This window comes from Phyllobates terribilis, unplaced genomic scaffold (genome assembly GCF_046119375.1).
Source record: "Phyllobates terribilis strain yellow unplaced genomic scaffold, ASM4611937v1 Scaffold_4__5_contigs__length_816908805, whole genome shotgun sequence".
NCBI lineage: Eukaryota > Metazoa > Chordata > Amphibia > Anura > Dendrobatidae > Phyllobates > Phyllobates terribilis.
In genome coordinates, this window is record NW_027362764.1 from 521,597,436 (window position 1) to 521,611,924 (window position 14,489).

Below are 14,489 nucleotides of genomic sequence, written 5' to 3' on the forward strand. Positions count from 1 at the left end.
ATCGCACTAGAATTGGTTTACTGCGGTTTTTACCGCAATGTGAATCCGCAGCGGAAATTTCCGCATGATGTGCACAGCACATGCAGATTTGCATTACAGTACATGGCAAACCTATTACAAGCGATTTTAATGCGTTTTGGGGACGAAAATCCGCAGCAAAAACGCATTAAATCCGCATCGTCTGCACATAGCCTTAAAGGGAACCTGTCATGTTGAAAATGTTATCTGATCTGCAGGCAGGGTGTTTTAGAGCAGGAGGAGGAGGATCAGGTCTATGTACATTTTTGTGGGAAAATCCCTGGTGTTTGTATGCATGAGTCCAGTGGGTGGTCCTCTTCAGTGGTTACAGTCATCCTTGTATGACTGTACATGCAGAGATAGTTGTCAATTACTTAATAGGTTAGTATGACCGCCCATTGGACTCATGCCTAGAATCACCAGGGATTTCAATGAATAAGATACAATTTATACTGATTCTTTTCCTACAAACCTAAATATTCTTCTAAAAATGTAAACGCGAAGTACTCAGTAACAGAGAGAAGATATAAAAGTGTTTATGGCTTTATATTTCAAAGACCTATATATCTATATATGAGGTTTGGGGGTTTATCTTAATGACAGACTCCCTTTAAGGCATTTTGTGAAATTAACTGAAGTGACAGCTTCCAGTTTTGTAAGCTTACATGGGGTCACCTAACGTAGACTAAATAACTTTTCAGAAATCAAAAGGGAAATGTATTATCGGTGAGGTACACAGCTCTGTTCAAATCGATGAAACCTCATATTTTTCAGGGTCGTATTTAGCAGGAAATGTAACTGTTCCAGCTTTCACTTTAAATTTTCTACAACTCTTTATGACTGGGAACACAAACCAGGCCGAGTTGACATTTTGTCCTTTTCTGAAATTAATGTCTGAATGTCATCTTTCACCTAGTCACTCGTGACTTCATCTTTAATGTTGATGAGTCTTCTTTTATATTTCCATATTCATTTATAACAATTGTTGAAAGCTCAGATCATATGCACTCAATCTACTGGCTCTGTAAACACGTGTTTTAGCCTGGTCAGCCTCAACATACAACGCATTCTCATGATTGAAAAATCCCATAAGGATAAGAAACATGAGCTACTGTTTACACGCAGTCACTGTTTAACTTCATTCAGGTCAGTGCTGCTTGTAATATTCAGATCATCGGGGAACGCTCTAGACTAGCGAGTTCCACAGTAGGTACAACTTCAGAATGATGAAGAACAATATAGTACTGTTTCACTATTAATGAATGCAGACTCTAAAGGCTTGCTTATTATGACACAGGTTCTGTATATTAGATTATGACTAGTCAAGATAAGAAATTAGAATGACAGAAAAACAAAAGGAAATTTATACAATTTCATTCTTTAAAAACGTGTTTAAAGAATCTTCCCATGAAATGTTTTATGACACAAAATGGGTGAAAATGTGTATGTAATGTTAATATACTTAATGATCGCCGTCTTCCTTGATTTCCAGTGCTACTCTGGCCTTCTTCGCACTCACGTGAGTTCAATTCTGACTCGCCGGATCACACTGGGATTTGTGTGAACCGCATGTTGCTTTTACTCAGTTAGTCTATAGAGCCTTGTTCTGACACTCCAGAAACGTACATTGAAGAAGTGACTTCTGGTTCACACCTAAACCCCTCTGTGAGCTGGAGAGTCAGAATTGCAGTTACGTGAGTGCGAATAGAACTGGAGTGGCGCTGGAAACTGGGGAAAACAGCGATCAGTGAGTATATTAACACAGTTACCCTACATTACATACACAGGTATATTGGCTTAAAGGAGTACTCCAGGGAGATAAAAAAATTGTACTGTCCCTGCCCTCATGAACTATAAAGATCAGATGCCCAGTGCACTTTAATTATCTTTATAACACTTGTAATTCCGTGTGACAGCAGCTGCTCCTCACAGCTCCTTCCTCCCGTCTGGGACATTACATCACACACCAGTGTTCAGCTCCCCCTCTGTGAGTAACAGCCAGTCCGAGTAGAGAGGGAGTGGCTACGTCCCCTCTTCTCAGGCTGGCTTTTACTCAAAGTGGGAAGCTGCACACTGATGTGTGATGTATTGTCCCAGAAGGGAGGGGGAGCAGTGAGGAGCAGCTTCTATCACACAGAATTACAGTGTAATAAAATAATATTTTTTTACATGTTTTAGTCACAAGGCAGGAACTGAGAAGTTATTCTGTAGGGTCTACATGTTGGATTTAGCATGTACAAGGGACAGAGACCTTTTTGACTTCTCTGATATTATATTGGCTTGGTGGAGTGTAATTTCTATGTTGGACTTTTTGAACCTACAAAGATACTACTTTGTGAAATAAATATATTGGTTTTTAGCATACTAAAAAATATACAATACGTCTATTCAACAATTAAAAACAAAAAAATGTACAAAGTGGGCTCCATCAACACAATCAAGTAAGACCAAGGCGCATCTGAGACTCAAGACAGATTTTTTTGTCTGACAATGGTTGGGAATCCTTTTTAGGTACTTTCTTGTGTCACCATAGTTAGAGATAAGAGAACCCAAACTGCAAAGTTCAGGGTTCGTACCGGAACTCCGACCATGAACTTCTCCTGGAAGTCCGTTTTACAGTTTGGGAGTCCGGAGAGGAGAGAGAAAGGGATAGACTTTCCAGTTCCAAAGTTCGGATCCCCATTGATTTCTATGAGGTTCTATGAGGTTTGGCTTCAGGTTCAAGTTTGGGTACAGTTCTTGTACCCAAACCAAACTGTGGTCCAAAGTTCAGTCGAACCAGATGAATCCGAACTTCCAGGGGTCTGCTCATGCCTAAGCATAGTTTCACACATTTATATGATGACATACATGCTCCTGGCCAATCACTGACCTGTTTTATATTACTAAAATTCATTAGTAACTGTTACAGAATCATATACCAAGTGAAGTAAAGAATTAGAACGAGTCTGACATTTTTATTGAGCTTTGCAGCTGTGGTAATAAGGAAATTTCTTTTCGTCTGCATAGTAAAAAGCTCCCCTTGTTAGTCAAGCCCCAAGCAACCCCCTGTTTTTATACCTGCATCCAGCTAAATCCTGCAGTTAACTATGTCTAAAATTCTTAGGAAAGACACAATGAACTCTATTTTGTTATGTATATTATTTTCCCAGAAGACAATCAGATTCAGATGTTCCTTGGCAACAATTAGTTAAAGCAGACAAGTCAATTGTAAATTCTAATCCTATTCAAAATAAGGAGCTCATGTATCACAGTAATACGAGGGGTTGGGGTCCTTGGGATATGCAGTGGTGAGTGCTAAATCACAGCTCGGTGAGGTCACATAATCACATTTTAGATTAACTTTTCAAAATATTCCAATAAATCTTTTAGGAGCAAAGTCTGACAACAGGAGGTCACCAGAGATCTTACACTTTTTATGGGTTTTAACATGCAAACCTGGCTCTTAAGATTGAAAAAGAGAAAGTTTTGGGCATTTGACATATCTACAGTACATACACATATTATAAATGAATATTAAAGAGTTGTGCGAAAATTAAAAATAATTAATAAAAGAACCTATACTCACCTGGCAATTCCCCTGCTGTTTCAGCTCTGCTGTTCCAGTGCTTCCACCTTTTTTTACTTTTTTTTTTAACTATTCTGCAGTGATAATGTATCAACCATGTGCACATGAGCAATGAAGTGAGTCACTGGCCTTAGATATTACATGGCCTACATGAAGGCTTAACCATTGGGAACAGAGAATTGAATACAACAGTCACATGAGCAAGATTACCATGTTGTCACTGCAGACCAGTTAAAAAAGGATGGAGATGCCAGTCGAGAGGCAGCACTGGATTGACTGGGGATTTATCAAATGTGTAGTAATTATTTTGTTATTTTATCACATTACCAGCTTTCACGCACTTTTAAATGGATTGATGTGAACATTGGAAAACATGCTTTAAGGGGAATCTGTCACCAGGTTTTTTCTAGCACATCTGATAGCAGCATGATGTAGGGTCAGAGACCCTGATTCCAGCAATGTATCACTTCGTGGGCTCATTGCTGCAGTTTTGATAAAAACTGTTTTAACTGCTGCAGATTTAGCAGTTCTCTAAATGCTGAGCTCTGCATAACCATTACTGATTGACAGCTTTTTGTGTACACTGTGCATAAGCAGAAAGCTGCCAATCAGCTGTGTGGCAAGGTAATACAGAGCTTATGAATATGGGTGACTACATGGCAGCAGGTTTACAAGTCCTCGAATGGTAATCTCTTGCTGATAAAACAGTGATTTTATCAAAACTACAGAAAGTGGCTCAGTAAGTGACACATCACTGGAATCAGGGTCTGTGTCTCCATATTATGCTGCTCTCAGATTAGGTGGTAACAGATTCCCTTTAAAATGCAACCACTGTCAATACATGTCTAAATTCATTTCTAAGAAGATACTGTTATTCCCTCTCATAGTGCATTTTAAAAACGTGGGAAAATTGGGGTACGTAGCAGGTGGACCACATCTCTGCCAGGCAAACATACAACATAGTGAAAATGAATGATCTGAAAGGTTTGGTTCCACCATCTAGTTCTCTATTCTTGTTCAACCAATACTTCTAAAGAATAAAACTTTGTGCCACATTTTTTTAATAAATCAGAAAAGAACCGTATGTACCTCTGTAGGAAATCAGAGGTACAGCAGAGTATTATATCGGCCAATAGATTTCTGAGGGTGAGGTATGACGAAAACATACAACAGGGATATGTATCACGGCTGTGTGTATGAGCTTTGATATGAAGTATCAATGGAGGTTTGGAGACCATTATGACAATGTCCCATGTAGTGGTCCGCAAGCCTCCCAGGTGCCTAAAAGTCACTTTAATAGAAGTTTCAGAAGCTTTTTGCTGGCAGCAGATGCATCCTGCCCACACCACAGGCAGCATGTATCAGACACTGACTGTGTGATCTCCGTCAGCTATGTTTAATTTTGAAATGCTGCGATGTTTCAAAGAAAAAAATACTTTTAAAATCGTTCGGGGACCGGGCCGCACAGGAGACTAGTCGAAAAGGCCGATCCTTGGCAGCTTCTGCAGGCAGAGACCCGGCACTCAATGGGAATGAATGGAGAGAAGCTCCTGGGGACCAGCCTTTTCGACTAGTCACCTGTGCAGTGTGGTCCTTGGCCGGCTTATAAAGTATGTTGCATTGGCGTTTCAGAGTCAAACATACCTGGCTGAGATCATACAGCCAGTGCCTGATACATGCTGCCTGTGGTTTGGGCGGCAGGTAGCCACTGTCAGGGTCCCTTTATTGTTCATGGCCACACTACGTGAGATCCCAGGTGACAACCAATATGGAAACTCTACTGAATGCTGTTTATTGCTGTCATCCATTGTCATCAACTCAACGTTATTAGAATATTAACATGGTTTACAAGAAGTCCTATTTTTTCCAGTAAAGATACAGAACAGAGTTAGTGCAATTTCACATTAAGCTCCACCCTGCCCATGTTAGGCCTCATTCAGATGTCCTTTTTTTTGGATAAGAGAAAGAACGCGCTGTTTTTCATAAGAGTATGGGACCCAATTTTCATCCATATGTCCAATTTTATCATCACTGTTGCACTGGGGTTTTTTTCATGCAAAAAAAATAAATGTGCACATTTCTCCTATCCATTAAGGAGTGAAAACCAGACAGCACCAGGATGTAGCTTGTATGGTATCCATGCTCTATCCAACTTTTTTGCAGACCCATAGACTTGAAAGTGCAATTTTGATCCACTAATCCCTTTTTTTTTTTCCAGATTCTCGATCCATAAAAAAAACAGACATGTGAACAGCCCACGGATAGAACATGTATGTGAGTCACAGACGTCTGAACGAGGGCTTGGTGCTTGATCCTGTTCTTATTTTTTGATAATACAACCTTTCTTAATTACATATTTCACTTGCACTAGTTTGATAAAAGCAATTAATGAAGTCTTAACCAGCTATAATATGGTGGTGACTACACTCCTCCTAGATTAATGTGACATTTTCTGCTACTGGAATGTTTGCGTTTGAGCTGTGCTATTCATAGCTAGACATTTTATTGTACTTCGACTCTATCAAATCACCTGCATGAGCTAAGAGCATATGGTTGCAATTACTTTTGTGTAGCAATTGGTGGTTAAGCTACCTCTGTGGTTACAAATGGCATTTAATGCTTAAAATACACAGTATGAAAAATGCTACATTAGGAACATTTTCAATTCCCTTTTCTTATTTTTATTAATTCTAAATGGACAGATTTCTGCACCATTTCTTAGTGCCGTTAATTTATGAGCGCTCCTGAAAGCATCTGGTTAATAAAGAACTTACGGATACAGCAATATAGTGGAATGAATGGCTCAACAGCTGCAGAACACTTACCATCATCCAAGTACATCTGATCCAATTCCTCAGGCTCACACTTGATGGTTACAGGAATAGGGGCCAAATTATGATTACTGTCCTCATGCAACTCTGGCAATGACAGAGGTTGAGTGGTTGGAGATTCATTTCTCTGAACCTTCTGCTGTAGGTGCTGCTGTTGGCTCATTACTGATGAGTGAGTTGGACTGCAGGGCTGCAAATAGGACGGCTCTTGGGTAATAGATGGAACTGGAGAAGAGGGACTGTTGGGATAGACTGTTTGTTGAAAACCAAGGGGACAGCTACTGCTCTGATGGAGACTCACCTGCGGCTGCAGCATGATGTGGGATGACTGTTCGGGTGAACTTGGGTGCACAACTATAGACCGTGGCACTTCCTGTATGGTGGGGACCCCTCCAGTGGGATGCTGAAGTCCTAGCTGAGAGTGACCAGGATTCGAGATGCATTTGTTGTATGCAGAAGTTGAAAGGTCATGGAGTTTGGAGCTTGGGTTTGGAGACGACGACATCACAGTGTTTCTCTGCTGACAGGACGCGAAGCCAGACACAAGGCATGAACCAGGATCAGAGGGCATCAAAATCTGTTGGCTGTAGTATGGCTTGGAGAGTTGAGTTAATCCTTGGTTCATTGGGCCACAGGTTTGAGCTGACTCATAGTCATCACTGGGCTCTGTTTTTATAATTGGAACTGTTAGGAGAGGAGAGAAAAAATTAAATAAACATGAGTTGCATTTTGGTAAGATCAAGTTGGCTTGTGGCTAGGATACCCCTTGCAAAACAAACAACGTCTTGAATAAGACTCTGTGTGTCTTTTGCCTCGTTCTCCCACCCAATAAAAAAAAACTATGAGTCATCAGCATAAGAAAGTCACAGCTGGTTCTAATATTCAAAAGAGCTATTTTCTTTGGAATCTCCTCCAGCACTAATGTGCTATAAAAATCTATTTGCAAATAGCCATGTTGCTGAAGAAGCTTTGGACCCAAGGGCTCCATGGATTTGTATTAATCAAAGCAAAAAATTTTACTTGGATGCATTATTGCCGTTTCTGCTGCTACTGATGGATCACTTGATAAATGTCTGCGTGTTTGGTAAAACTGCCGTCAGACTAAACAGATTCAAATGAATCAAGGATAAAATATATACAAGTAAATGAAGTTGTGGTTTATGATGTCACCAGGATCTAAGATGATTATGTAAGGGTCCAGCAATGTGAACCATGTTTAGATTAACTGTTTTCAGACTACTGAAGGCTATAATATTATGTTTGGTACACAATGTCATAAATTACTGGATTATGATGCTGATTACAGTCTTTTTATGAGAGTGCTAGTGTCCTGTATACTATATATTACTAATCCCACGTCCTGGATCTAACCAATCCCCAGTAAGTATATCATCCCTGATGCGTTACATTTCTGCTGATACTATGGACAGGAGGCACAGAAGTGATCAGCGACTGATTGCTCCCATCTCCAACCTGAGCACATGCCCAGTACGTGGAGCAATGTCAATGGTGTGTGGTCCAGAGAAGAGCTGGATGGAGAAGTTTGCATGTACTATTGACGCTATGAACCAACACTACAGATCGACAATCCTAAGACTGGTGGGACTTCAAGTCCTATATTGTGTCAAAGTTATGTTTTCTAATTTGGATAGGATTGTTCTTCCTTAGTTAAAACACAAAGCTGGTGCGTAGGGTTTTATTAATGACATATATAACTTGGCTGTCCGTTTGATTGGGTTGAGGATGGCTGCTTTGCAGCTAAGTTAAAGCAGTTATTTTTAAGATAATATAATAATAAAAAATCAAAAATGGATATTCCCTTGAATAGGAAGTGTCACTAAGTCAAAAGTGGCATTTTTTTGCTCTGGTTTTATGCCTGCTGCTCTCATGAATATTCTGATTCTTTGATTTCTTTTTAATATTTGAATCCACCATAAGGTTTTACAGATATGGGCCTTTTTTTACAGTACTAATTTACCAAGGGGGCGTGACTCATGGTATTCTCTCAGGGCGTGTCTGTAGGCTGTTCTGCATTATTATCCTGTGAGTACTGCTCCCTTAGTAAAGACCTTAAAAATAAGAGCTAGCTAAAAAGATCCAAATCTCACTGTATTAAGGATTTAAATGAAACAAAATAAAATAAAAATACTCATGGGAGCAGCAGAAATAAAATAAGAGCGAATACTGCCCACGTGTGACATGGTGACAGGTTCACTTTAAAGACACAGTTGAGTTATACACTAGTCACATAGATTAACTAAATCTATGTGAGGCTGAGAAAGTTGAGAATATCAATTGTATAGGCTTCACTGTAGTTGACCTCAATTATATAAGAGACACTAATTAAAGGAAGTCTGTCAGATAGTTTATAGCTATAAAACCACTAACACTGCCATATGGGAACTAAAGCTGGCCAAACACATGTGATAGCTATATGCCTAACTTTGTTGTTCTATGGGAGATTATCCACTGCCAGATCTCTTTGGCAGCAGCTTTATCTGCTTTAACCATTGAACTTAAAGTTCATGTGTATGGGGGAGTTGAGAGAGAAAAAGCTTTTGGCCAATCCCGCCAATCCCAACAGTGAAGCTATCAATCCAGACTAAGGGGAAGGAATTTACTAAGGGAGGACCTGGAGCACTTGGTTAGCTTGGGACCACCCTTGCAACCTCATATCTATTTGCAGTCACAAAGGTAAGCTTGCACATGAGCATAAAGAGGGTTGTCTGGCCTTAGGGAACAAGTCTGCAGTCACTCTGTGTGACTGCAGACTCGTGAATCCTTACAATTCACGAGTCGGCATATATGCGGTCCCGTGCCGACTAGACTTGCGCGGGCTAGTGTATTGAGCGAGGCCGGACACATATAGCTGCAATTTGGCTAGAAGTATGCAAATTGTACACCTATGGTCACATAACCTCCCGTTCAGCACCGGAGAATCTTTATAGCATGCAGTACATGTGTTGTGAGGATTCACAAGTCTGCAGTCACATAAAGTGACATAGAGTGACTGCAGACGTGTACCCTAAGGCCGGGCAAACCTTTTAAGTTCCCTACCCAGGACTATTTTGGTTTAATAGACATAAGCCAGCTGACTGATTCCCTTTAAGAAGAAGAAGAAAAGAAAATGAAAGGTTTTGCAAACCCATGAAATCTATATAAAGCGCAAACAATGAAGTCTCACACAGAACGTAATTCCTTTCATTTCACTCCCTACCATTAAAAAAATTAGTCAGAAACAAAATAAATCACACCCTGTAACTGTATTAAACATGCTAAGCTGTACGCCTTATTTGTGTGCATTAAAACAACAATAATGAGAAGCTGGCAGTAAGTTTTGCAATAAAATGCAAGGAATATTTAATTGTAGAACACATTTTTTTCCTTGTCTTTGGCAAGTTATCCAAGAAAGTTAAGAAGTCCCAAGACCGGAGTGGAATCTACAAGCCGCCTTGGACTCAGTACAGCAACTCTCACTTATTTCACAGCCTGTTTGCCTTTGATTGCCCTGGCATAAGACGCAAAATGAAATATGCCTGCCACATTCATTATAATTTCTATAGGCTCCTGATATTACTGCTGTATTCTTCTGGGATAGTTCACTCCTTAGCCCACTATCATTTTTGCACCATATGCCCCAATATCACTGGTTAGGCTAGAAAGAAAATCCCCCCAGAAACTAAATGGTCCTGAACCTATCAAAAGAAGCATTTTCGACTGTGCTTTGGCCCCACAATTGAATCACTCAACTCCTACCACTGAAGATCAGATGCTGTTCACCACACATCCTCAACTTCCTGACATTAATCTAAAACAATCACCATAGCATTTATCTGCTATAAAGTTGATATCTCATAAGTTAAAATAGTAAATCATAAAAGAACACAACCATGGAAATGCATAAACCAGTCCAGAAGTGTAAAAAAAAAAGATGAGTGCAGGGACCGGCTCTTAGTGTGGATGTCAGGAGTAGTTACATTTATGCCCTCAGTGTTTCCACAGCTCTGTAATTACAAGCCTGAAATATATGTTTCAGGAAGGTCAGACTAATGTGAAATGTCAGAGTTGTGAGGCAGCGTTGACTGAGTCCGTACTCAACTTTCCCCGTTAAAGAAAGACATTTCTGCTGTGACCCCCTTATGTCACACATTAACATGTCTGTGTTGTTAGTCAATCACTTTAACCTAAATGTAGACCTTTCTTTCTACCTTATGCACAAATTAGAATACAGACATGGTATATGGTTGCAGGTTATTGGAATCAGCCAGCGTTCAATGACCAAATGAACCCTGATTCTGTCTATTCATGATGGACTCAGCTCGGTAGTGTCCATGCTACCCGTGTAATGAAATGGGAAGTTTAGTAATATGGCCACTTTTCCAAAAGAATAGTGGTTAGATATTTGGACTAAATAGATTGGTTCAAATTTTTATTCCATTGTCAGAGGTAAGGGCATAACAGATAGCTATGGTGTTGCTGTAAGGAGATGAACATGCTGTCTATGTTCCCCCTTGGAAAACAAGTGCATTGATGTATTGTGTAATGTGAACTGTGACATGCGTTAATAGTGTTTGGATTGTGTTCTGCCCGACAGTAAGAGGAGTTAGAGTCAATGATTGGGACTAGCCCAGAGTGAGAGAGGCTAAGGTGAAGGGACAAAGACAGTTTCCTGTCAGGAGGTCACATAGGGCAGAATGTGCTTCTGAAGTAGACCTAAGGTCTGGACAGTAAGCAGTGCCGCATGACATGGGTGTCCTGAAGTGAGAAGAGAGCGAGACGGTGGTTAGCGTGAACTACAGTAAAGCTAAAAGGGGAAACCAACAGGAGGATAGAGTGATCCAACGAAGACCGGTCCTGGGAGAGGACACTTAGGAGTATGGCCAGGAGTTTATAACACTGAGAGGTAATGGGCCAAGACGGGACCGAGTTTTTGAGACTAAGAGAGCGCCCCAGGCAAGAGTTCCAAGACGTCAGTGACAGAAAGTTAAGTACCAGCCATAATGGCAACATAGTTCCCTTGAGGGGAAAGAAGATGATGCGGTTCTGCGGGTTGAGAATAAGACTCTTGCTAGCTGGACTGTAATACTTAGCTGGGTTGTGGTGAAGGAAAGTGAAACAGTGGACCCTCTATCTAATGTACATAATCCCCAACAAGTTCAGTAAAAAGTTTATTTTTGACTGGTGATCTCCCTCATTGAACTGCTCAACATCTGGTCATGACCAACCCAAGTCATTGGTAAAATGCGACTTGCAAGAGCATAGAGCCTCCATAGCACAAGTCCACACACCCAGCCAGGACCCCCACTTTCATGTAACGTGAGTACCTCACCCACAGCTACCGCCCCACGCCTTGTTACATTGCCTATCAAAGCTAGGGCTCCTCTCTGTCCCAAGTGTCCTTTATTAATTTCCTTGGTCTTCCCAAGATCTACATTCATTGGTCCACTTTTCCTTCCCTAAGTGCCGCGATGTTGCCTCTTGATAGAGTTGTGGCATCTTAACTATGTCGGGCCATTGCTGCTGCTTTGTCTTTGTAAATAAATTCATGGTTGAATGGTTTCATATTCCTCTGAAATAAACTGCTTAAATAAACTACTTCTTTCCTCTTCTGTCAGCAGGTTTTTCTACCCCAATCTGTCATCTAAGCAAAGTCACTGTAATGTAGAGTAAATGCATAACTTTGTTGTAGAAAAGCGATTTTCCATTTTTTAGAAATCCCTTGATGAATTGTATGCTAAATAACCAGAAGTGCAGCTGGGTAGGCAATGCACTTACAGCTCTCCTGCCTCTCCCCCTCTTTCCCCGCTGCCACCAGCCTCCGGTCACTGATTGAAGGTCACTTTTGTCTGAGTGACCTACCTTCCCCTCCCTAGACCTCATGCACGTGCTGTCATTCCCTGGGGCGGCGCATGCATAGTAAGGACCTGATGACGTTGGCAGAACATAACTATCAATCTCTGCATCCGCAGCCTCAGGGAATGATGATACGTGCAAATTCCAATTGGGTGAGTTTGGTGTGGAAGAACATGATGGGTCCATGAAGAGCCCTGATCTCAGCCCCATTGAGTACATTTAGGATGAACTAGAATAGAAATTGGGAGCCAGGCCCTCCAGGCCAACATTAGTGTCTGACCTCACAAATGCTCCTCTGGAGGAATAGGCAATAATTCTCTTAGACAGACTCTATGAATCTTATAGAAAGCCTTCCCAGAAGAATGGAAACTGGTTTAGAAGTCAATGTGTGAACCAGCTTTATATTATTGTCTAGAATTGATTTATAATGGGATCCATAAAAGCTTCTGTAGATGTAATGACTAGGTGTCCCTAAACTAGTCTATACAGATACTTGTATACGTTGTATAATTATTAACATACAGTTTTTGTTACAAGAAATGTACTTAATTTCCAGTGAAGATTTAGTAATTACTAGATTGTAAGCATATGCCTCGATTAAGTGAAAAACTACAGACCAAATCACAAGTGGAAGCTATTCCATGACCTGTAAATGACAAGTAAATATATTAAATGTAAGCAAAAGGGCTATTGTTATATCTGCACAATATCGTTTGTGTATTCACAAATTAGCAGAACTCCATTATAAACCATCAGAGCCTAACCACATCCACTCACAGTAACATGGTTAGCTAAGTAATGGAGTCAATCAGTTAGCCTAATTTGAAGTATGCCATAGGGCAAAATGGTGTTCAATCATTTCTGTAAGGGAAGAAGTAGATGTAGACTTTGTGACAAAGCAGAATATGGCAATATTGTTATCAGACATTACCTACAAAATCATAAATTTCTCCATACTGATGTCCAACTTGATCTTCAGGTTATGTCTCACTACATAAAGGTTACTTGTTTTATTATCTCATTTCCTTGCTTCTTATGTGATATTTTAAAAGAAAAATTTGTATCTTATAAATACCTATCTTCATTCTACATCAGACCTAAAACAGACTTTTACACAGGGATACATATTTTCCCTAAACTCCATAATACTTACATATAGGCATCCATGCTGTTTAGGTTCTAGATCGCAACAGGAGCTCACAGTCACTACTAATCTTAATTATATAATAAGGCAAAAAATGTTTACTCTCTTCTGAACTGACTTTTTTGGGCTTTTAGGATGGAGCAATTCTTTTTTCCCCAAAACCCATAAGTTTAACAATTTGCCATTAACGAAGCAGTATAATGGCTTATTTTTGGCATGGCGAGATATTGTTTTCACTGGTACCATTATGTAGAATTTGCGACTTTTATGATAATGATAATTATTATTTGTGATAATTTTTTACTACTTTTTTTAATGAACAAAACAATAGCCATTCTGGACTTTAGATATATATGCATACGCAATCTTTATTCTGCCGGTCAATAATGCAATATTATCACAACAATACCAAATTTATATAGTTTTTATGTTTTACTTTTTTCCACAATTATTTTTTTTTACTGTTTTGGATGCTATATTTCGAGACCCATAACTTTTTTATTTTTCCACAAATGGAGCTATGTTAGGGCTGTGATTTCCCTGGTGCCATTTTTGGGCACATACAACTTTTTGATCACCTTTTATTCCATTTTTTTTTTACCAAAGATGAATAAAAAACAATAAGTCTGGAAATGTTTTAATCTCTATTTTTAGTGTTTATCATGCAGTATGTAAGTAAGTGGTTACCTTTATTCTGCAGTTCGATATGATTACCTTGTTATCCAATATATATTTTTATATACTGTATATTTTACTACTTCTGGTTCATCATATTCTGAGAGCTATAATGTTTTAATTCTTTTGTTTATAACGCTGTACTTTTAACCAGTATCATTCTTTGGTGAATGTAACTTTTTGATCACTTTTATTTTATATTTCGTGATGCAAGATGAACAAAAAGATCAAAAAGAGCATTGTTTTTCCAAATTATTTTGTTTCTTGCAGCATTCACTCATTCAACTGAGACAAATAATGAAATATTTTTATAATATGGGCCATTAATGACACGATTATACCAAATATGCGTGATTTATTTAGGGCTTTTGCTTTATTTTCCAAAATTAACTTTTTTTAT

At 39.5% G+C, this 14,489-nt stretch overlaps 1 protein-coding gene across 6 annotated transcripts in view; it reads right to left on the minus strand.

Annotated features, from left to right (window-relative positions):
- NFATC1 (nuclear factor of activated T cells 1) overlaps positions 1 to 14,489 on the minus strand; it is a 234,998-nt gene that overhangs the window by 74,880 nt on the left and 145,629 nt on the right. For 4 of the 6 annotated variants that reach the window (XM_073678906.1, XM_073678908.1, XM_073678902.1 and 1 more), the window contains one exon: positions 6,412 to 7,101. In XM_073678906.1, the coding sequence (XP_073535007.1) occupies positions 6,412 to 7,101 (690 nt within the window). The remainder of the gene's footprint in view (positions 1 to 6,411; positions 7,102 to 14,489) is intronic. The other 2 variants (XM_073678904.1, XM_073678907.1) reach the window with 2 other exon arrangements.